The sequence below is a fragment of the Tachyglossus aculeatus genome, chromosome 9 (genome assembly GCF_015852505.1).
Source record: "Tachyglossus aculeatus isolate mTacAcu1 chromosome 9, mTacAcu1.pri, whole genome shotgun sequence".
NCBI classification, from domain to species: domain Eukaryota; kingdom Metazoa; phylum Chordata; class Mammalia; order Monotremata; family Tachyglossidae; genus Tachyglossus; species Tachyglossus aculeatus.
Window position 1 is genome coordinate 41753720 of NC_052074.1, and position 24605 is coordinate 41778324.

The window sequence follows — 24605 nt, forward strand, 5'->3', positions numbered from 1 at the left end:
ATTCCTGGCCCGTAACGATCTTATACCTGTGTGGTGATGCTGAAACTGGTGAAGCACGTTACCTGTGACCCCAGTTTTTCCCCTGTTGTGCTCTTCTCCATGTGTGTGTGTGTCCCTGCCACCATTCCCCCCACCAAAGCCAGTGTGACGGGGGGGGCCCATGGAGCTGTTTGAATGTGTACGGTTTGTGTGTTATTTGGGTTACTGTGCTTAGATGAAAGAGTTTGTTTTTTTTCCAATAAGTAATTGTCAGGCCTCATGGACCTAAATGGTGTGTGTTCGGGGATAACATTTTCTGGGAGAAGGAGCCTGAAGCTGTTTGTGTATATGAGTTTTAAACCGATTGTTTGGAAGTAACAAAAAGCGCATAGTTTTAAAAAGCTCATATTCACGGTTGACAGAGCTGGGGGCTTTTAGCCGAGCTTCGCAGGACTCTGGGTTCTTTGTTTGTTTTGTTTAAATAAACTTGAGCTCACCACTCCCTGGCCCGCCAGGGATCCAGGGCAGACATCACTGCTGGTGGGAGTCCAGGGGACCGCGGGCCGGCTCCCTCCCCGGGCCCCGTGCCAGAGAGAAACGGTCCTTCTCTCTTGCCAAAACCAAACCTGCCTGGGGGAACCCCACAAGTCTTCAAGTGTTTTCTAGAGGACATCTGTCCAGCATCAGACCAGACCCACGGAGGGAGAGAGCTGTCAAGTGCCTTAATACAGTGCTCTGCACACAGTAAGCGCTCAATAAATAGAATCGATTGATTCAGCATACTGAATGGCAAGCCTGACCCAGCCCACGCCCCTGCGGTTGCACGTTAGGGATGCTCGGGTTCCTGCCCGTCGACGTGGTAAAGGGGGAAGGGGCCGCCGAGCGTTTCCTCAGGTAGGTAGAGGGAAGGTCGGAGGCCGGAGGATCCGGGGCCGTTTGGGGGCCCGCTACGCCTGTCGTGCGTACGACCTCCGTCTCCCACCTCATTCCCCTCCGGGACCAACGGATCAGTGGTATTTATCAGGCTCTTTCCGGGTGCCGAGCGCTGTCGTGGATTCTTGGGAGAAAGAGACTGGAAGCTCATCCAGTAGACTGTAAGCTCGCTGTGGGCAGGGAATGTGTCTTTTATGTTATTATAAAGTATTCTCCCAAGTGCTTAGTACAGGGCTCTGCACACAGAAAGCACTCAGTGAACACGATTGAGTGTAATACGCCTCATTCCTTCCATTCATTCATTGTCATATCTATTGAGCGCTTACTGTGTGCAGAGCACTGTACTAAGCACTTGGGAAGGACAAATCTCCCTAGCCCTCTTTTCCAAGCTCATTTTTGCTCAGTAATAATAATATAATGGGCATTTATTAAGCGCTTACTATGTGCAGAGCACTGTTCTAAGCGCTGGCGGTGGGGGGGGAATACCGAAGGTGATCCAGGTTTGTCCCACGTGGGGGCTCACAGTCTTCATCCCCATTTACAGGATGAGGAAACTGAGGCACGGGAGAAGGTGTGACTTGCCCAAAGTCACACAGCTGACAATTTGGGGCGGAGCTGGGATTCGAACCCATGACCTCTAACTCTAAATCAATCGATCGTATTTATTGAGCGCTTACTGTGTGCAGAGCACTGTACTAAGCGCTTGGGAAGTACAAGTTGGCAACATATAGAGACAGTCCCTACCCAACAGTGGGCTCGCCTGGACTCTTTCCATGAGCCATGCCGCTTCTCTACATTGCTTAACTGTTTTCTGGGGTTTGTGGTTTAGAAAGTACCATGCGCTTTTTAACCAAAAGTCAAAGTCTATATGTTTATTTTCGATTTGCCGACTCTGCCCACCTAGCCACCGGGCACGGCTGACTCTTCCGCAGTCGTCACGGACCAAACATTCGCTTGCAGCCCGCCTAGCTTCTGGTACTTACCCCTGAACTGAGACATGGCAGAGATCTCTGTCTCATCATCAGCAACGGTGGTATTTATTGAGCGCTTACTGTATGCGGAGCACTAAAGCAGTCGGGAGAGGACAAAATTGGCAGAAATGTTCCTGCCCACAACGAGCTCACAAGCCAGGGGATCTCCCTGGGTCATCAGAAGAGCATTGTCTGCTACAAATATCCCGATCCTAGAGAGGGAACGCAGCAAGATTCCCGAAACCCGGTGACCGTCTTAGCGTAGCAGCGATTTGCGATCCGCTCGTTCTCGGATTTACCAAGAACTGCCATGTAAGTGCCCTCACTTGGCGTCTTGATCGGCGCGAAGATTCAGCCCTCACTGCGTAGTTACTCTGTTTTTCATTTCCTTTTTGATTTTCATTTTGGATGCTACTTTTCATCCCATTAATTCTGAGTGGGAAGGTGGCGGCTAGCAAAAAAAGGAATCTAATTAACCTCCGCTAGGAAGACCTAGATTAGTCAATCTAGCAGGCACATGAATCAACTTGTAGGTATTCATTTCACCGGGATTTGATGCAGTTCTCTTTGCAGACAAATCCCAGAAAGCGCACCTCACCGAGGCGTCGTCTCCTCAGACAACTCATCTCCGTAGAAGCAGCGTGGCATAATAATAATAATAATAATAATAATAATAATAACAATAATAATAATGGCATTTGTTAAGCGTGTACTATGTTCTAAGCGCTGGGGAGGTTACAAGGTGATCAGGTTGTCATATGGGGGGCTAACAGTCCAAAAAACACCATCGCTATGGCAAGGCCACCGGATGATATTTGTCCTTTCCTCCTTCCCCTTCCGCTGATCCTCCATCCCATACATCCCACCCTCACCCTACCTGGAGAGAAGAGGAATTTGCCAGATTTGTGTTTTGTCAGGTGGTATTTAAGTGCTTACTATGTGCCAGGCACTGTACTAAGTGTCCGGGGTGGATAGAAGCTCACAGTCTCAATCCCCGTTTTGCAGCTGAGGTAGCAGAAGTGATGTGACTTGCCCAAGGTCACCCAGCAGATAATAATAATAATGATGGCATTTGTTAAGCGCTTACTACGTGCGAAGCACTGTTCTAAGCGCTGAGGAGGTTACAAGGTGATCAGGTTGTCCCACGTGGGGCTCACAGGCTTAATCCCTCATTTTACAGATTGAGGGGAACTGAGGCTCAGAGGAGTGAAGTGGACTTGCTGAGGTCACACAGCAGACACGTGGGGGAGCCGGGATTAGAACCCATGACCTCTGACTCCCAAGCCCGGGCTCTTTCCACTGAGCCAATAAGTGGCTCTTGAAGCGTCCTCACTGTGTTTTTTTTTTCTCTGTCTCTGATAAATCCAGAAATGGGTGGGCCTGCTTCTTGGGGATCAGGGGTAATGGGGTGCCGCGGTGATGATGGGCCGGGAGAAAAGAGCGAGTCTATCGCTTCCCTCTTAGTCCTGTTTCATCCGGAACCTCAAACCGCCAGGGAGAGCAGGCGAACTTCTACTCTCCGAAGACTCTGCTCATTCATCTCCCAGTTCCTCATTTGCTGCTAAGGTTACAGTTGTGACCCCTGCCCACCCTCACCCAAATCCAGTCACCTGGAATCCGAAACTGGTAGCTCGCCACCCAACTTTGGCTTGCCCGGCAAGATTTGGGCTGAAAATGGGGTTCTCTTCAAGAAACGTCCTCTTTCCGTGCCCTGCGGCTTATCTCCGGTCCATCTGGCTCCTTTCGGTGGGCAGCCCGAAGGCAGGTTAAGCCTGGCTCTGTGGCTCATTTCCACCACAGATTTATACTACCACCTCGAGGTGGGGGTCAGCGGGTTTCTAGTGTTGGCTGTCAGTCGGAAGGAGACCTTGGAACCCTTTATCACTCTGCGGAACGGGCGTGGGAGCCTGATCCAGGGGATTAAGTATTCCTCTCGCCCATAATTAGAGTCAAATACCAGGACTGAGGCTAAAAACGAATGGTTGTGGGGCCGAGGCGGGTGAGAACGTGATCTGCTCAGAAAATATCGCATGGTCTTCAGGGCTTTAGCCCGCTCATTCTCCAGCGAAGCACTGGAGCTAAATCCAGCCAACTCTCTCATTCAGGAACTGCCTATCCGGTGTTATGGATTATCTTGGCTCTTTGCCTCTCCTCTTCCTCCCCCTTCTTTTCTCTCCTCCCTTCTCAGTAGCCCCTCCAGTCCTACCTGCTGTTTGAAGAAGAGTTTCCTTTTGTTTTGCATCCACGGACTTCAGGCTTAAATGGGTGTACCTCCCCCCAGTCTGTAAACTTGTGACAGTCCTCTCCCAAGTGCTTAGTACAGTGCTCTCCACACGGTAAGCAATCAATAAATTCTTTCACTCATTCAGTCGTATTTATTGAGCACTTACGGTGTGCAGAGCACTGTACTAAGCGCTTGGGAAGTACAAGTTGGCGACATAGACGGTCCCTACCCGACAACGGGCTCACAGTCTCGAAGGGGGAGACGGACAACAAAACAAAACAAGGACAGGTGTCAAGTTGTCAGAATAAATAGAAGTAAAGCTAGGTGCACATCATTAACAAAATAAATAGAATAGTAAATATGTACAAGTAAAATAAATAGAGTAATAAATCTGTACAAACATATATACAGGTGCTCCGTGGTTTCAGTATCTTGGGGTTTCAGTTGTATCAATAAATACGATTGATTGTAGCGGGTTTTGGTGAGGAGCAATCCCATTTTCACCCCTTCCAGAGTTTTGTGGTCTTCCGCCACGATCCCTCACAATTTTCCTCTCCCTGTCTTAGTCTTAATTGTTTCTTTCAACCCTCCCCTCGTAAGGAAGCCTCTCTCCGTCCCCCGATCGGCTTTGGCCGGTCCGTTCGCTATCCGGCTTGTTCCTCTGAGGAGTGATGAAACTAATCAAGGCCTTTGGGATCTGCCGTTGAAAAACCCTTTGCTTCAACTGAGCCGGCGGAGTGGCCAGTGTAATTCCCCTTGCCGGGTTATCTTTTTCTCTGTTTCTGTGTCAGAATCAATCAATCAATCAATCGTATTTATTGAGCGCTTACTGTGTGCAGAGCACTGTACTAAGCGCTTGGGAAGTACAAGTACAGAAGGGCCTTCGAAGGCTATTGCCTCCTTTCTGTGGGAGAAGCAGTAGCTCAGCTTTCATCGGGATGTTATCGGGAGAGAAGCGCTTTTTTCAACATCTGTCATTTTGCGCCCGTGCTCACGTGTCCCAACGATCGCTGCTTCTGCCCCTGTCCTAAGCACGGGAGTAGAAACAAGCTAATGGGGTTGGACGCGGCCCGTGTCCCACATGGGGCTCACGGTCTTCACCCCCATTTTACAGAGGGAGGGAGTCGAGGCCCAGAGGAGTGACTTGCCGAAGGTCGCACGGCCAAGTGGCAGAGCTGGGATTAGGATCCAGGTCTTTCCTCCAGCCCACGCTGTTTCTCCCAGCTTCTCCTACCTCAACGAGCTACTTCGTGGAAGTGAAGTTCACAGGCAGTGGGCATTCTGGACTAGTCCAGCTAGAAAACAGCTCGATTGGATGGTGGCTGGGCGGGTATTGCTAAGCGAAAGAACCAAGTTGCGCCGTGAGCTGCCCGCCGTCCAAACTGAATTGTATTAATCCGTGTCCTGTGCACAGGTGACTCAAAACACAGCCCACCCATCTTATGGCGTGACTCAGTGGAAAGAGCCCGGGCTTTGGAGTCAGAGGTCATGGGTTCAGATCCCAGCTGTGTGCCTTTGGGCAAGTCGCTTCACTTCTCTGGGCCTCAGTTACCTCATTTGTAAAATCAATCAATCAATCGTATTTATTGAGCGCTTACTGTGTGCAGAGCACTGTACTAAGCGCTTGGGAAGTACAAGTTGGGCTTGGGAAAATGGGGATCAATCAATCAATTGTATTGAGTGCTTACTGTGTGCAGAGCACTGTACTAAGCGCTTGGGAAGTCCAAGTTGGCAACATATAGAGACGGCCCCTACCCAACAGTGGGCTCACAGTCTAGAAGGGGGAGACAGAGAACAAAACAAAACGTATTAACAAAATAAAATAAAACATATTAACAAAATAAAAAGACTGTGAGCCCCCCGTGGGGCAACCTGATCACCCTGTAGCCTCCCCAGCGCTCGAACAGTGCTTTGCACATAGTAAGCACTTAATAAATGCCATTATTATTATTATGGATGGAGACTTTGAACATGCAAACTGCCTTGCTCCAATGAAGAGCAGAATGCACTTAGTACCCTGTGGTTACCACTGCACCCCTCTTCGGACCCTGAGGCTGCATTGGAAGGAAGCACAGACCCCCTACCAAAAGTGGGGTTGGGTCCAGGTCATGGGGAGGTGACCCTGTGGCCTCTAAACCGGGATCTGCCCAGAACAGGAAAATGCAGTCGGGCCTCAGTAACTCAGAGGGACAGAGGGAGGAAAGCCCTGTCTAAAGGAGCAAAGCCTTTGAGCTTTGGAAAACCTTAGCTTTCCAATGTCTCCACTGGTCTGCTGTCTTTTCCTGATCTTTAAATCTGCTTGGAACAACTGGAGAGCAGGAAATGGGTCTTTTCCCCTCTGCTCCGCCCTCCCTCCTTGCAAATCTCTCACCGCTTGAAGCTTAATGGAGGCTTTGTTAACCACAGTGGAGATGAAACACTTCCTTGTCTTGATCCTAGAGAGGGCAGGGGAAAGAGGAGAGAGGGGTTAAATTATCACAAATTCTTGATTATTGGTGTCCAGATCAATGAGATTTTACTGTATCTCATTAGCGAGGGAAGGTCTGAAAATGCAACTTACCTTGTCCAGCTTTCCAGATTCAACTTCTTCCATCAATCCATCGGTGGAATTTATTGAGCACCGACTGTGTGCAGAGCACGGTACTAGATAATAATAATGGCATTTGTTAAGCGCTTACTATGTGCTGAGCACTGTTTTCTAAACACTGGGGGGGATACAGGGGAATCAGGTTGTCCCACGTGGGGCTCACAGTCTTATTCTTATAGAGAAGCTGCTTATAGAGAAGCAGCGTGGCTCAGTGGAAAGAGCCCGGGCTTTGGAGTCAGAGGTCATGGGTTCGAATCCCGGCTCCCCCACACGTCTGCTGTGTGACCTTGGGCAAGTCACTTAACTTCTCTGAGCCTCAGTTTCCTCATCTGTAAAATGGGGATTAAGACTGTGAGCCCCCTGTGGGACAAACTGATCACCTTGTAATCCCCCCCAGCGCTTAGAACAGTGCTTTGCACATAAGTGCTTAACAAATGCCATCATCATTATTATTATTATTATTCCCCATTTTACAGATGAGGGAACTGAGGCACCGAGAAGTCAAGTGACTTGCCCAAAGTCACACAGCTGATCAGTGGCAGAGGTGGAATTAGAACCCATGACCTCTGACTCCCGAGCACTGGCTCTTTCCACTAAGCCACGGTCCTTCTCTTTCCTTTTCTTTTTTTTCTTGGTGCTTTTCTTCAACAAGTATTTATTTTTCACCTTCTTGTAAAGAGCACTGTATCAGATGGTTGGGAGAGTAGAAGAGAGTTAGGAGACAAGATCCCTGCTCTCAAGGAGTTCATAATCTAGCTGATGTGGTGTGGGGAGAGACCTGCACTAAAATAACTTACAGATAAGAGGAAGGAGAGTTGGGAGTGTAGATGCCCAAGAGCTTAGTACAATGCTCTGCACAGCATAAGCACTCAATAAATATCATCATCATCAATCGTATTTATTGAGCGCTTACTATGTGCAGAGCAATGTACTAAGCGCTTGGGAAGTACAAATTGGCAACATATAGAGACAGTCCCTACCCAACAGTGGGCTCACAGTCTAAATATGATTGAATAATAGGCTATCAGGCTATAGGAAGCTGCGTGGTTTAGCAGAAAGAGTACGGGTTTGGGAATCAGAGGACTTGGATTCTAATCCTGGCTCCGCCACTTGTCTGCTTTATGATCTTGGGCAAGTCACTTGACTTCTCTGTGCCTCATTACCTCCTCTGGGAAATGGGGATGAAGACTGAGCCCCACATGGGACAACCTGATTGCCTTGTATCTACCCCAGTGCTTAGAACAGTGCTTGACACATAGTAAGCGCTAACAGATTCAATAATATTAATAATCATATTTATTGAGCATTCACCGTGGACTGAACACTTGGAAAAGTACAGTGCAGTAGAATTTAGAGGCTGGATCCCCATCACCAGGGATTTTACAGTCCACTTGCTATTCATTCATTCATTCATTCAATTGAATTTATTGAACGCTTACTGTGTGCAGAGCACTGTACTAAGCGCTTGGGAAGTACAAGTTGGCAGCATATAGAGACGGTCCCTACCCAACAGTGGGCTCACAGTCAGTTGATAATTGGAGGGAGGAGGAGATATGTGACCTAGGGGATGATTTGGAGGGGACTGGCTTATGTTGAAAGTTGGGAGAAGCAGCCTGGCCCACTGGAAGCAGCACTGTCCTGGGAGTCAGGGGACCCGAGTTCTAATCCTGACTCTGCCAGGTGCTTGCCGTGTGACCTTGGCCAAGTGACTTCTGTGCCTCAGTTCCCTCAACTGTAGAACGGGGACTCAGTCCCTGTTCTCCCTTCAACTTAGACTGTGAGCCCCATGCTGGCCTAATTAACTTATTCCTACCCCGGCGCTTCGAACAGGGTTTGCCACATAGTAAGCGCTGAACAAGTACCATAGAAAAAGCGATTTGCATTCCTGTGATGATGCCAACCTCTCCGCACGCCCCTCCCACCGTGGTTTAGGGGACACAGACATTTGAAGAATCAGTGGGATGTGAGGGGAGCCTCTACACTGGGCAGGTTTGGGTTTGGCTCTGGCTTTGGAATGGAGCCAGTTCCCAGACAAACCCTTCCACGCCCCAGCCAGTTTGGGATGTCCTTCCGGGTTGTCTGCTGCCTCCTCTCCGGAGTTGTGGGACCAGAGGCCCCAACCGCCGTTGCCCTGCCCTTCTCAGCCCGAACCCAAGAAGTGGCTGAGGCTTAGAGAATCTGGTATCTTGGGATGTGGGCGGTCAGGGAGGCGGCGGCGCAGCGTTGTCGCGCCCGGCAGTGCGTCGGCCTGTTGTGTTTGTGCCTCTGCCTGGAGAACCCGGGGCCGAATGAAGAGCCCCGCTACTGTGCTCATCTCCGTCCGGTCCGGCTTGGAGCATTCATTTCATTCAATCGTCTTTATTGAGCGCTTGCTGTGTGCAGAGCACTGTACTAAGCGCTTGGGAAGTACAAGTTGGCAACATATAGAGACGGTCCCTACCCAACAGTGGGCTCACAGTCTAGGGACTGGACTCTTTAAGGCAGACCAATCAATCGATCAATCAGTTGTATTTATTGAGCACTTACTGTGTGCAGAGCACTGTACTAAGCACTTGGGAAGTACAAGTTGGCAACATATAGAGACAGTCCCTACCCAACAGCGGGCTCACAGTCTAGAAGGGGGAGACAGAGAACAAAACCAAACATATTAACAAAATAAAATAAATAGAATAGATATGTACAAGTAAAATAGAGTAGTAAATATGTACACACATATATACAGGTATATATGTATATACCTGTATATATGTGTGTACATATTTATTACTCTATTTATTTTACTTGTACATATCTATTCTATTTATTCTATTTATTTTATTTTGTTAATATGTTTGGTTTTGTTCTCTGTATATACCTGTATATACATATATATATATATGTATATGGCCACATATATATATATATATGTATATGGTCTAGGCTGGGATTTATCCACCCATGCAGGGTGGGTAAACTTCTGACTGAGCCCTCATCCCCCAGCCCCCTTCTGCGTCACTCTGGCTTTGGGATTTGCTTCATTTATTCACCCCCACCGTCAAACCCCTCAGGGTACATACCCGGAATTTATTTATGTATATTAATGTCTGTGTACCTTTTAATAATAATGACGGCATTTATGAAGCGCTTACTATGTGCAAAGCACTGTTCTAAGCGCTGGGGAGGTTACAAGGCGATCAGCTTGTCCCACGGGGGGCTCACAGTTTTAATCCCCATTTGACAGATGAGGTCACTGAGGCCCAGAGAAGTGAAGTGACTTGCCCAAAGTCACACAGCTGACAGTTGGCAGAGCCAGGATTTGAACTCGTGACCTCTGGCTCCCAAGCCCGGGCTCTTTCCACTGAACGTAAGCTCATTGTGGGCGGGGAACGTGTCTACCAACGCTGATGTTGTACTGTCCCAAGCGCTTTAGTATAGCATTCTGCACACAGTAAGTGCTCGATAATTATGATTGATCATCATCATCATCAATTGTATTTTTGAGCGCTTACTGTGTTCAGAGTACTGTACTAAGCGCTTGGGAAGTACAAATTGGCAACACGTAGAGACAGTCCCTACCCAACAGTGGGCTCACAGTCTAAATCTAAATTGATCGATTTCAGGGCCTTCAAGTGACAGACTTTGCAGGGCACGTTGAGCCCTCTGGTGCAGGAAGCTGTTGGGTGAAGATTGCCTCAGACTTTCCCTTCTTTTCAAGCTTGGGACCTAATTTATTTTGGTTTTTTTTTTTTTTAGTCCAGATACTGCAGATCAGAAGCGTATTCAGGATTGTGAAATGTTGCCTCAAACAGCCTTCATTCAGAAACGGGAAAAGGAACGGGGAAGTGATCCGAAATAGCGAAAACCTCCGAGACTCTAATGGGAAATCGTGTTTCCTCTCTGCTAGGTGCCATCCTGGGCAGATCAGAAACCCAAGAGTGCATCTTCTACAATGCTAACTGGGAGAAAGATAAAACCAATCACAGTGGCCTGGAGCCGTGCTACGGTGATAAAGATAAAAGGCGACACTGTTTTGCCACCTGGAAGAACATCTCTGGTTCAATTGAAAAAGTGAAGCAGGGTTGTTGGCTGGATGACGTCAACTGCTATGACAGGTAAGCAGAGCTTAATTTTTCTACAAAATGGCTCGGCGATTTTCACCGCCTAATTGTAATAGGGGAAGGATCGATGAAATGGATTTCCATTTAGCCTATCGATTATTCTTCCGAGAATTTCTTGCCCCCTTTAGGGGTCACCATTTGGGAGACTGCTGCCAGAGTCTAATGTTCCGTAATAAGTGTATTTAAGTCATAAAATCCGACAGGGTGATGTGCATCGGCCTATTGGGAGCCAGCCCTCTCCCTTTGAACAGAGTCCTTCTCCGAAGGGTATCGTGACTATGATTTTCTTTTGGCGGGGGGGGGTTGGTCGGGCACTTTTAACGGAGAGAAAAATTGTCTTTAATCTGTTAGTGGTATTAATAATAATAATGGCATTTATTAAGCGCTTACTATGTGCAAAGCACTGTTCTAAGCTCTGGGGAGGTTACAGCGTGATCAGGTTGTCCCACGTGGGGCTCACAGTCTTAATCCCCATTTTACAGATGAGGATTCGTTGAGGGCTTACTGTGTGCAGAACCCTGTGCTAAGCACATGGGAGAGGACAATACAGTAGAGTCGGCAGGCGTGATCCCTGCCCACAAGGCGCTTACTGGCAAGCATTGGACCCCAGGGCAAGACCTCTATAGGTTGCGGGGACGGAGCTTTAGTGAACTCCCCAGTAGGTTTCACCCAGCCCTCTCAGTTTGGGGCAGCAGGGGAAGGGAGAGAGACCTGGGTCTCATCTTTAGCAGTTGGCAACAAGATCCTGAGGTCCTGCCAGTCAGAAGTGTATTCAGAAATGTGAAGCTTTGAAAACCCATTTCTCCCCTTTGGGTTGCCTCAAACAGCCTGCATTCAGAAATGGGAAAAGGAATGGGAAATGAGCTGAAATAGCAAAAACCTCTGAGACTCTAACGGGAAATCGTGTTTCCTCTCCCCTTTGCTCTACTGAGGCTTGGGCCAAGCTAAGGTTGGGCCCAGATCGGTCTCCAAGCCTTAACCGGCTGAGACAGTTGCTTGTCTACACATCCGATTCTAGAACGTAGGCTCGTTGTGAGCAGGGAATGTGTCTACCAGCCGTCGTGCTCTCCAAAGCATTTAGTACAGTGCTCTGCCCACGGTAAGCACTCAATACATACTGATGACGATGAAGATGATGCCATACAGCATTAACTAGTACAGTGCTCTTCCCACAGTAAGCACTCAATACATACTGATAACGATGATGCTGATGCCATACAACATTAACCTAGCTAGTTCCACGGGGAAAGCGAGTGCCCAAAAGTGCCATAAAAATCTCGATGGACTCTTCTCCTGTATTTCCATCCTTCCCTCAGCAAAGACGGCTGTTTTTTCCACTCCTGAGACTTCCGGAATAGGCTCTGGTTTTCCTTCTCAAGGCCCGTCATGGGCAGCACGATAGTGAAAAATGCTCCCCACATCCTCCAAGCTAGCTCTCCTCCTCCCTTCAAAGCCCTACTGAGAGCTCACCTCCTCCAGGAGGTCTTCCCACACTGAGCCCCCTCCTTCCTCTCCCCCTCCTCCATCCCCCCCACCTTACCTCCTTCCCTTCCCCACAGCACCTGTATATATGTATATATGTTTGTACGGATTTATTACTCTATTTATGTTACTTGTACATATTTATTCTACTTATTGTATTTTGTTAATACGTTTTGTTTTGTTCTCTGTCTCCCCCTTCTAGACTGTGAGCCCACTGTTGGGAAGGGACCGTCTCTACATGTTGCCAACTTGGACTTCCCAAGCGCTTAGTACAGTGCTCTGCACACAGTAAGCGCTCAATAAATACGATTGAATGAAAAATGAATGGTTCTACTTATTTATATTAATGTATAATTAATATATTTATATATATACACACACACACAAGTGCTGTGAGGAGAGGGGGATTAGAGCCAAGGGAGCAAGTCGGGCCATGGGGAGGGGACGGGGGACTTAGTCTGGGAAAGCTTCTTGGAGGAGGTGAGCACTCAGTAGGGCTTTGAAGGGGGAAGTGTGATTGGCAGATCTGAGGAGGGAGAGCAGGCTAAGACTGATCTAAGGTAGAGATGAAACACACCGACTGGGCACCTGTTCACTTTGAAACTTTTTGTGGTGAGCCAGTTTCCCTTTTCATTAAAAAATAATAATAATTGTCACGAACCAGGGGCTGCTTATCCCATGGATTAATTAAACAGGCCCACAGCCTCCCTCCCCATTCTCTCTCTTTTCCCTCCATCCCCGGGGCTGCTATGTTGCCCTATCACGCTTCTCCTGAGAAGGGAGGGCCGAGAAAGGTAGTCGGTGCTTTTTTGGGAGACGAACGGTTTGCATTTGGCAGGAGAGGAGGTTGAAATTGATGGATACAGTGGGGTTTGGGCCTTACCTTTGGTTCCCGGCATGCCTAGGCGGTCATTTTCCAGTGGCGACTAGATGGGGCCTCAACAGAGAGACAGCACAACGTCTCGGGACGCTGCTGGAATTCCGTCCAGGGAGACGGCTCAATTCCTGAAAGGAAAATCCCATATATTTGCAAGCTTTTAGTTCCCTAAACTTAATCCCTGGTTGTAGCATCCCGAAATCTCCAGGATTAGGGCAGGAAAGAAGAGAAGCAGCATGGCTCAGTGGAAAGAGCCCGGGCTTTGAATTCAGAGGTCAGGGGTTCAAATCCCGGCTCTGCCACTGGTCAGCTGTGTGACTCTGGGCAAGTCACTTAACTTCCCTGGGCCCCAGTTACCTCATCTGTAAAATGGGGATGAAGACTGTGAGCCCCCCGTGGGACAACCTGATCACCGTGTAACCTCCCCAGCACTTAGAACAGTGCTTTGCACATAGTAAGTGCTTAATAAATGCCATCATTATTATTATTATTATTATGAGAGATCTGAAAATTGTATCCACTCTTCACCCGAGTCTTTGATGCCCCTTCCAGTTCCCAACGCTTAGTCTGATCAAAAGATCATGGCTCATTTTGTAAAGTAAGTCCGTAAGAAGGTAGAATTCCCATTTGGCGTGCGGCGTTTGAAATTTTCATTTTGATTTCCCTTGTCAAAGACTGATGCGGAGAGTCCAACTTGCCCCTAGGAAGGATGGGTTTGGAGTTTGTCTGGAGTTTGAATGCGGTTCAGCACAGGTCAATGGAAAAAGACATTTTTATAAAGCACGGTGACTTTTCTGCCCCGCCCTATCTAGTCTTGGTTTCCCATACTTAGAAGGGACAGTTTTTGGTTTTCTTGATTGTTCTAGTCAAGTCTTGTGTTGACACCTTTTCCCCTTCTCCCGTCCTCCCTTCTTTTTTTTGTCTTTTTTGTTTGGTTAATTGGGGAAAAGAAAGGTGCGTGAAATGGACTAGGCTCCAGCACTTAGAATAGTGCTTTGCACATAGTGAGCGCTTAATAAATGCCATTATTAGTACGGCCACTACTGTCATCTGCTCCCGGGGGGTCAGGAGGATCCGTGGTTTCAGAGCTGGAAAAACGGTTTGAAGAGCCGGGATCGTGTCCTTTTCCCTCTCTCACCACAACTAGCATCTGAACGAATCTTTGACTGAGTTAATGGGGAAACACCTGGAAAGATGGGACCAGTGGCCATTTGGACCACTTTCTGAAACTCCCTAAAACTGGTCCCTCTGCAGCGTGTTAGCAGTCGCTGGTCTTCATGAAGCCCAGGCCCCCGAAACTAAGGGGCTTTAAAGACTTTCCCGTAACAGGGCAGAGGAAGAGATTTTACTCGTGATTCGCCCTTCAATCGCTTCCACCCTTTCCATCTTCCTCCCGCCCTGACCATAATTTGGAGGTCCCCAAAGCATCTTGCACTCAGAGCCCTTGGCCAGCCCCAAAATACCCAGTGAATGCAAGGGATGCCTACCTCCCATTCACACTGAACACCGCTAATCCCTTGGGTTTCAGAAAGGGAAACTCCTGTTTGGGTTCTGCAATCTTGCCTTTGGCCCAGTGCTAGTCCAGTGCTTTTCCAGAATGGGTCGGGATGCAGGATGCGTTCCTAGCTGATTGGCAGGTCCCGGTTGCAGCCAGGGAGGACCCGAAGTTCTCCAAGATCCATCTCGAAGCGTCGTTAAAATGGTCAAAATCCAAGTTACACCCCCTCGGACCCCAGCACGTCTCAGAGCCTGGCCGGGCTCTCCTCTGTCACGTCTCCTCCAAGCGGCCTTCCCCGATGGAAGCCCTCTTTTCCCCGGCTCCTTCTCCCTTCTGCGTCATCTTTGCGCTTGGATCTGTGACTTTCGACGTTGGCTATTTGCCTCACAACACTTCTGTGCATATCTTTAAATGATATACTTTAAATTCTTTATTTAGATTAACGTCTGTCTTCCCCTTTAAACTGTAAGCTCGTCGTGGGCAGGGAACGAGTCTGGCAACTACTGTGTTGTACTCCTGTGAGTGCTCTGTAAAGTGCTCTGCACCTAATAAGCACTCGGTAAATACCATAGATGATGACGACTCGAGCCGGACAACTCAGCTAGCCCTCTGAGGAAAGTGGAACCAAGCCTACATTGCACAGAAACAACAAATGTGCAATTCTAGAGAGCCTGGCACCAGTCATGAGTCTGAGCCGCCCTACTCGGTAGCCCGGGCAACGGACGGCTCACCGACGGCTCGGTGTCCGGGAGCCGGGCACCGCGAGACGTGCCCGCGGGTCACGTTTGCGGGCACACGTGGGGGCACTTATGATGGCCTCGAGATGTTCCGGGGACCCCTGAAGTAGAACTCTTGTTTTTCTACCAACGACCGGGTCACAGCACATGGAGAGGGGTGGCGGGGGGCCTGTGTGGGTTGTGCTGGGGGGCAGTCAGGCCCTCAAAGCGCAAAGCTGCTCCCTGGACAACTGCCCGGACACCTGGCATCCCGTCTCCAGTCAGTCCTCAGCAGAGCACCATTTCAGTCGGAGAAATCCACTCGATTGTAAGCTTCTTGAGGGCAAGGAACGTGATTCTTGTTTTGACCTTCCGTAGCCCCTTTGAGGAGTCCCGTGGAGTCAGAATTCCCTCTGTGCCCTTCCCCTTCTCCTCCAGCCCAGCCTCCCCCTGGGTTTATCCCCATTTCATTCATTCATTCAATCGTATTTATTGAGCGCTTACTGGGTGCAGAGCACTGTGCTAAGCGCTCTGCAATTGCGACCCTCTTTCGTTTCCTCCTCCCCTACCCCCGGGGTGTGGGGGTAACCTCTGCCTGATTACTGAGCCGGTTTCAGGACCTCATCAGTGACTACGAAGCAGAGTGAGTTAGTGGATGGCGCACGACCCCAGAAGTCAGAAGGACCTGGGTTCTGATCCCGGCTATGCCGTTTATTTGCTCTGTGATGTTGGGCAAGTCCCCCACCTTCTCTGCCTCAGTTTCCTCATCTGTAAAAGGGGGATTTAAGACCGAGCCTCATGCGTCCAACCTAATTATCTTGCATCTATCCCAGGGCTTAGCACAGCACCTGATACATAGTAAGCGCTTGATAACACTGAAAAAAGAAAAAAAGACTTGGGCTTGTTTACCGAGATTTTGTTCCTCAAAGATCCTTGGCCAGTCCAGAGGACAGAACCCGTCCATCTTCCTCTCTCCCAAGGATGTTGTTTATAGTCTTGGTACAATAACATCCTCAAGGACTTGGGTTGTACTTTGGATCTGTTGAAAGCGGGGCAAGGAGAGGCTCTCCCTCTGCTAGAAATTGCAGAGGAGGGTGGGGAGAGGGTGGGGCGGCCCTCTCGGGTTCTTATACTTCTTGTCTTCTGTGAGTGGGCTGCCTTCCCACATCAGCCCCACACATACCACATCGTTTTTCTAAATGAAAACACTCAGCTGATTATCCCTTGGGTCGGTTCGATCTGGGTATTTAAAGGAAACAAACCAGGGTCACCCGCCGTCCTCAAGGTACAGAAGAACCTTTGGTCACCCTGCAGAAAGCATCTGAGTGAATTAGTCGTCTGACAAGGTTCGGTAATAGGTTATGTCCGCTCTTCGGGTCCGAGAATCAGTGGCGATTGAACGGTACGAACAAAAGAGATCTTGAAAGTGATTTGAAATGCTTGTGTCGTGAGAAGCACCATGGCTCATTCATTCATTCATTCATTCATTCAATCGTATTTATTGAGCGCTTACTGTGTGCAGAGCACTGGACTAAGCGCTTGGGAAGTACAAGTTGGCAACATCTAGAGACGGTCCCTACCCAACAGTGGGCTCACAGTCTAGAAGGGAGGCTCAGTGGAAAGAGCCCGGGCTTTGAAGTCAGAGGTCAGGGGTTCAAATCCCGGCTCCACCACTTGTCAGCCGTGTGACTTTGGGCAAGTCACTCCACTTCTCTGGGCCTCAGTTCCCTCATCTGTCAAATGGGGATGAAGACTGTGAGCCCCCCCGGGACACCCTGATCATCTTGTAACCTCCCCAGCGCTTGGAACAGTGCTTTGCACACCGTAAGCGCCTAATAAATGCCATCATTATTATTATTATTATGAGTTTCCTCCTCCAACTCCAAAAGTGGGCCTGCGGGGTAAGCCAACCTGAAAGTTGAGCCTCCCCCTTTGACTCTGAAGGTTTCCTGGTCTTCTGTTTTCAGAACCGACTGCGTAGAAAAAAAGGACAGCCCTGAAGTGTTTTTCTGCTGCTGCGAAGGCAACATGTGTAACGAAAGGTTCTTCTATTTTCCAGAAATGGAGGTCACACAACGTAAGTGGCACACAAGATATTTTGAATCTCCTGGTGGGCGGGAGGGCGGGGCTTTGGGTGGCGTTTTGGGATGTTTATAAATAGAGAGGGCTGTATGTTGGATGGGGGGCCGGGCACAGCCAACCTTTGCTCCCCTCTCTTTCCACGTCTCCCGGGCCTCTCCCCAGTTTCTGCCCCGGCCCGCGGGTGATTATGGATTCAACCTGGAGAACTCTAGGCTCGGGATGACGCTGGGGTCTGGGACCGGCACAGCGAATGTGAAAGCAGTGATTTTTATTTTTTTTTCCCCCCCTTCCCTCCTTCTTATCCACAGCAACTTCCAATCCGGTCCCCCCCAAGCCCGCCCTGTTCAGTACCTTGCTTTACGCGCTGGTGCCCCTGATGGGAATCGCTGTGGCTATCCTCTTTGCGTTTTGGATCTATAGGCATCACAAGCTGGCCTATCCTCCGGTGCTTGTCCCCACCCAGGTAGGTGAGCGTCCGTGGAACCAACCGTTTGCCGGCGAGGAATCTCTAGTAGAACAGTCGTGGAAACAACCCCTCTAAGACTGTCAGCCCATCGTGGGCAGGGAACGCTTCTACCTACTCTGTTGTATCATTACCCCCCACCCCAGAGGGCTTAGCACAGTGCTGTGCCCACAGTGAGCGCTCGATACGTGCTATCGACCGATCGAAGAAAGGCTCCGTCGTAGGATCTCATGACCGATGAAGGCAAGCTCTGATTGTCCGAGTTGCTTCATATCATATCGAGAAGCTGCTGTGGCTCAGTGGAAAGAACCTGGGCTTTGGAGTCAGAGGTCATGGGTTCAAATCCCGGCTCTGCCAACTGTCAGCTGTGTGACTTTGGGCAAGTCACTTAACTTCTCTGTGCCTCAGTTACCTCATCTGTAAAATGGGGATAAAAATTGTGAGCCCCCCCCCATGGGACAACCTGATCACCTTGTAAACTTCCCAGCGCTTAGAACAGTGCTTTGCACATAGTAAGCGCTTAACAAATACCAACATTATTATTATTATTATTATCAGTTTCTTCCTTGTCAGCTGGGTGACTTTGGCCAAGTCACTTCATTTCTCTGAGCCTCAGTTCCCTCATCTGTAAAATGGGGATGAAGACTGGGAGCCCCCCGTGGGACAGCCTGATCACCTTGTAACCTCCCCAGCGCTTAGAACAGTGATTTACACATAGTAAGTGCTTAATAAATGCCATTATTATTATTATTAGGCACTGCCCTCACGTCCATCTGGCAGGCAGCTCAGTGGATCAGGGAGGGGCGGGGGCGGGAGTCTGGACTGGGTGCAGGTAATGGGTTCTAATCCTGGCTCTGCCACATGTCTGCGGTGTGACCTTGGGCAGGTCACTTCTCTGGGCCTCAGTTACCTCATCTGGGAAATGGGGATGAAGAGAGTGTGAGCCCCATGTGGGACAGGGACTTTGTCCAACCCGACTAACTTTTGTCTATCCCAGTGCTTAGAACAAAGCAGCGTGGCTCAGTGGAAGGAGCCCGGGCTTTGGAGTCAGAGGTCATGGGTTCAAGTCCCGGCTCCGCCAATTGTCAGCTGTGTGACTTTGATCAAGTTGCTTCACTTCTCCGGGCCTGTTACCTCATCTGTAAAATGGAGATTAAGACTGTGAGCCCCACGTGGGACAACCGGATCACCTTGTATCCCCCCAGCGCTTAGAACAATGCTTCGCACATAGTAAGCGCTTAACAAATACCATCATCATTATTATTATTATTACATAGTAAGCACTTAACAAGTCCCATAATTATTATTATTACTCAAGCGCTTAGTACAGTGCTCTGCACATAGTGAGCGCTCAGTAAATACGATTGAATGAATTTTTATTATTATTGTTCTTGTTATTCTAGCCCTGGACCGCCGGTCCCCCAGGCAGGGGGGAAGGCGGGCAAAATGCTTCTCCCCTTGGGGCCCGGGGGCAGGGGTCGCTTTGTGTGCCGTCATCTTAGCTCCCTCTCTGACCCCAAGAGGCGGCTCAGTGAGGTCACCCTCCCCGCCCCACGCTGGTGGCGGCACCCCGCTGGTGTTGCCAACTTGTACTTCCCAAGCGCTTAGTACAGTGCTGTGCACACAGTAAGCGCTCAATAAATACGATTGATGATGGTGATGATGACGTGGGCACCCCAGCTAGGCTTAGGAAAGTCAGACCTTCCATTTCTTTCCCAGACGTTGGACCCAAAAAAACCATCTGGAAATGGCCCGGCACCGATTAAAAGCAATCTGAGCGGGGCTGCGGAAAGAGGGCAAGAGCTCTCATGCTCAGCTAAGGAGTTCCCTCTCGGAGAGCGTACATCGTTTTGGGGGAGATTGGGAGCGGATTTGGCCAAAGAGGTCAGACGGCTCTATGCTCCCCAGATTCAATCCTACAGATTTCCTTAGCATCCCTGTTGAGAAGCAGTGAGCCAAGCCAAATCTTGGGAAGATCCCGGAGCAGTTGGGAAGCTCACCATGAGTATCTCCCCCCCACTTGTAGGGTTTAGATCCTTAAAGCGACTGACCGCTTCCAACCCAGTGAGTGGTGCGTGACACAGTCAGGGGCGTCAGTGTGATTACAGTTGCCCCTTGAGCCCACTGTTGGGTAGGGACTGTCTCTATATGTTGCCAATTTGTACTTCCCAAGCGCTTAGTACAGTGCTCTGCACACAGTAAGCGCTCAATAAATACGATTGATGATGATGATGATGATGACATGAAGCGGTTTAAAACCCACCGCGGGAAATCCACGTTCCACGATGAAATTGTCTCTTTTGAGTGTGCATAGTTCTACCCCACCAACAAAATGAGGGGAAGGGGACTCCATCCCCCCCCCATCTTACCTCCTTCCCTTCCCCACAGCACCTGTGTATATGCATATATGTTTGTACATATTTGTTACTCGATTTATTTTACTTGTACATATCTATTCTATTTATTTTATTTTGCTAGTATGTTTGGTTTTGTTCTCTGTCTCCCCCTTTTAGACTGTGAGCCCACTGTTGGGTAGGGACTGTCTCTATATGTTGCCAACTTGTACTTCCCAAGCACTTAGTACAGTGCTCTGCACACAGTAAGCACTCAATAAATACGATTGATGATGATGATGATGATGATGATGATGGAGTACATTCGAGAGGCACATCCGTGGAAGTGTCCGGCTGCTTCTGGAGCCCATAAAACCTGACCGATGAAGGGCTGCTCAACTCTTGGGGCCTCGGTTTTTATCGGGTGATCAGAAAATGAACGTCGGGGTCCTCCGTGTCTGGTGCTTATGACCTGAACCCCCGAGCGCCTTTGAACCTGGAGTCCCTTCCCCCCCGCCAACCCCCAGGATCAAAGTTATCTTTCATCCTTAAGTGGGGAGCCCTTTCAACTTTCCACGAGCGAAGCGATGGTTGATGAATTTCTGTAGCACCTTTTGAGTCATGGGTTTACGAGAGAATGGAGGGGCGGGCTCTTCCATTAAAGGCCTGAGGTTGGAGGAAATCGTGGTGTTTATGAGCTGGCCTCACCCCCTTTTATAACCACTTGGGAGCTGAACTTCCATACGTGGAAGGCCGATTTGGGGTGGTAAGATGCTCTGCCTACAGACTAAGGAGGGCAGAGACCCAAGGAAGGTAGCTGTGTGGAGTTCCTCTCTGTTCTTGCCGAATTTCACTATGGCAGGCCGGTTGAACTGTCCACCTGATCTCCTGACGCATCCCTTCTCTCCAGTAGAATGGGGCAGAAACTCTGGGCTCTGCACAAAGTAAGCACTCAATAAATACGATTGATTGATTTAAGCATGAGGGAACCCGCCCAACCATTTGTGGGGTTTGAACTCACCTTGGGTAGCTGACTGGAACCCGATTAATAACAATAATAATAATAATAATGTTGGTATTTGTTATGCGCTTACTATAATAATAATAATAATAATGGTATTTGTTAAGCACTTACTATGTGCCAAGCACCATTCTAAGTGCTGGGGAGGTTACAAGGTGATCAGGCTGTGGGGCTCACAGTCTTAATCCCCATTTTCCAGATGAGGAAACTGAGGGCCAGAGAAGTGAAGTGACTTGCCCGAAGTCACCCTGCTGACAAGCGGCGGAGCCGGGATTTGAACCCATGGCCTCTGACTCCAAAGCCCGGGCTCTTTCCACTGAGCCACGCTGCATTTGGGTGCGGCCTGGGACGCTACACTGAGCAGCCAGGATTTGGGCAGGCCGGACCCAATGTGGACACCCCTGCCACCCTAAGGAAAGGGGAGACTGGGAGGAGATGATGGAAATGGGAGGTGATGGGAGAGCGGAGCGGCCGTGTTTGTCCCCTGGCGTTGTGGCCTGAGGCCGGACTTTCCAACAGGCTGCCTTCGTTTGTTGCCCCACAGCACTGCTTCGGGGACCGGACCACCCTGAGGGAGGGAGTGTGATGCCAGTAGTGTCTCCGTGGGCGGGCCCGGGGCCTGGGCAGCCCCTGCCTTGGATATCCCATTCTATTTATTTTATTTTGTTAGTATGTTTTGTTTTGCTCCCCCTTCTAGACTGTGAGCCCACTGTTGGGTAGGGACCATCTCTAGATGTTGCCAACTTGGACTTCCCAAGCGCTTAGTACAATACTCTGTACACAATAAGCACTCAATAAATACGATACAATTGAATGAATGCTGACTTAAATTGGGGTATGTTGGGGGCTGGGGGGAAAGGGTGTCTTCCCTCTGTGAGCCCAGTGTTGGGTAGGGACTGTCTCTATATGTTGCCAACTTGTACTCCCCAAGCGCTTAGTACAGTGCTCTGCACACAGTAAGCGCTCAATAAATACGATTGATTGATTGATAGATTGCCCAGTGCACTCTTTCTGATGGCTGTGATGGCCTGCATTCGGCTTCTCCTAATTCAGAGAGACGAAAGACGTTCAGCTCGGTTCACCGTTAAAAATGGGTGGGCTGATAGCTCAGAGGCAAGAACTGTCCACCTGCGGATTGTTTATGGTGGTCTTCCTTTTTAAACATCCACCAAAGCCGCCGAAATACTGCGGGTTTTTGTTGCCTCTCTCTCCCTCGGTAACCAGGGACCCAGTAGAAACTCTACAGACTCACCCTTGACAAGCCTCGGTTGCACATTTTTCCTCATTATGATACAACGCTGGTGGCTTTCAGTAAGCAGGGAGGTGCAGCGGGGCTCAGCGGAAAGAGCACAGACTTGCAAGTCAGAGGTCCTGGGTTCTAATCCCGGCTCCATCACTTGTCAGCTTTGTGACATTGCAAGTCACTTTGCTTCTCTGGGCCTCAGTTCCCTCATCTGTAAAATGGGGATTAAGACTGTGAGCCCCACGTGGGACAATCTGATCACCTTGTATCCTCCCCAGCGCTTAGAACAGTGATTTGCACATAGTAAGTGCTTAACAAATGCCATTATTATTATTATTATTATTATTATTCAAATCCCAGCTCCTCCAATTGTCAGCTGTGTGACTTTGGGTAAGTCACTTCACTTCTCTGGGCCTCAGTTACCTCATCTGCAAAATGGGGATTAAGACTGTAAGCCTCCCTGTGGGACAACCTGATCACCTTGTAACCTCCCCAGCACTTAGAACAGTTCTTTGCACATAGTAAGTGCTTAATAAATCAGTCGTATTTATTGAGTGCTCAGTGTGTGCAGAGCACTGTACTAAGCGCTTGGGAAGTACAAGATGGCAACATATAGAGACAGTCCCTACCCAACAGTGGGCTCACAGTCTAAAATTATTATTATTATTGAAAAGAGGCTTGGAAAAGCATTTGAATCACCTAGTTTGGGGCTTTTTGATATGATTTTTAAATAGTCCTTGAGGTCCGTGGACCCATATTAGCGGAGGTAATGGGGGTCAGGGCGAAAATGGGGTGGTGGAGGTTCGTGAAACTCTCCTCAACTGTTAGTGGGCTGAGCAAAGCCGAGTTTACGTCGGGATGAACTGCCAGCATTCATTCATTCAGTCGTATTTATTGAGCACTTACTGTGTGCAGAGCACTGGCAACTTGGCAACATCTAGAGACAGTCCCTACCCAACAGCGGGCTCACAGTCTAGAAGGAAGGAAGACATTGGGATGAACTGCCAGCATTCATTCATTCAGTTGTATTTATTGAGCACTTACTGTGTGCAGAGCACTGGCAACTTGGCAACATCTAGAGATGGTCCCTACCCAACAGCGGGCTCACAGTCTAGAAGGAAGGAAGCTTTCAGCAGAAAGCTGAAAGCCAGTGGGGCTACGAGACACATGCGGATGTGGTTCTACTCTTAAGCACCGACTTCTACGGGGCACATACCCTTTAGGGGTTGAACGTGGGGTGATGGTGCCCTGGAATTGGCTCTCCTGGCCCTTCTGGCCCTCCTGGCTTGTGTTGGCCAGGAACTCCCCACCACAGGTTTGATAACGCCTCAAATATATCGGTTAGCGCGGGAGATGAGATGTCGGGACACCTTGATTATGGGCTTGGAGAGTTGTCGAGAAGAAGGGTCCACGGGACCCTTCATTCATTCATTCAGTCGTATTTATTATAATGATAGCTTTCATTAAGCGCTTACTATGTGCAAGCACTGTTCTAAGCGCTGGGGAGGTTACAAAGTGATCAGGTTGTCCCACGGGGGGCCTCCCAGTCTTCATCCCCATTTTACCGATGAGGTAACTGAGGCCCAGAGAAGTGAAGTGACTCACCCAAAGTCACACAGCTGACAATTGGCAGAGCCGGGATTTGAACCCATGACTTCTGACTCCAAAGCCCGGGCTCTTTCCACTTGGCCACGCTGCTTCTCTAATTATTTATTGAGCGCTTACCGAGTGCAGAGCACTGGACTGAGCGCTTGGGAAGTGCAAGTTGGCAACATATAGAGATGGTCCCTACCCAACAGTGGGCTCACAGGCTAGAGGGGGACCGCAGGGAAGGGTGAAGCCAGACAGGGCCGGACAAGGATTTGGGCGAAAAGACCCTTTGGGATTTGGCCAAGAGTGGGGTGGGGGTGGGCGGCACAGTGGCCTTAGTCCTGCCAGTTTTGTTGGAGTGGAGAGTGTGGAAGTTAGATTGGAGGGCATCCCCGAGGAGTGGATGAAAGGAATTGAAAACTGTGGGAGTCAAGTGGGCAGCGGTCTGAGAGTCCTACCCCGAGCGACGGCAGGGTGTGAGGTGGTAGGAGAGGGGAAGATCAGAAGGG

General features: G+C 49.3%; 1 protein-coding gene across 1 annotated transcript in view; it reads left to right on the plus strand.

The window, feature by feature from the left end:
• The window catches only part of ACVR2A (activin A receptor type 2A), a 100899-nt gene that overhangs the window by 55910 nt on the left and 20384 nt on the right, over window positions 1–24605 (plus strand). The window contains exons 2-4 of the mRNA XM_038751126.1: window positions 10578–10785; window positions 17332–17441; window positions 17755–17909. Coding sequence (XP_038607054.1) covers window positions 10578–10785; window positions 17332–17441; window positions 17755–17909 — 473 coding nt within the window. The remainder of the gene's footprint in view (window positions 1–10577; window positions 10786–17331; window positions 17442–17754; window positions 17910–24605) is intronic.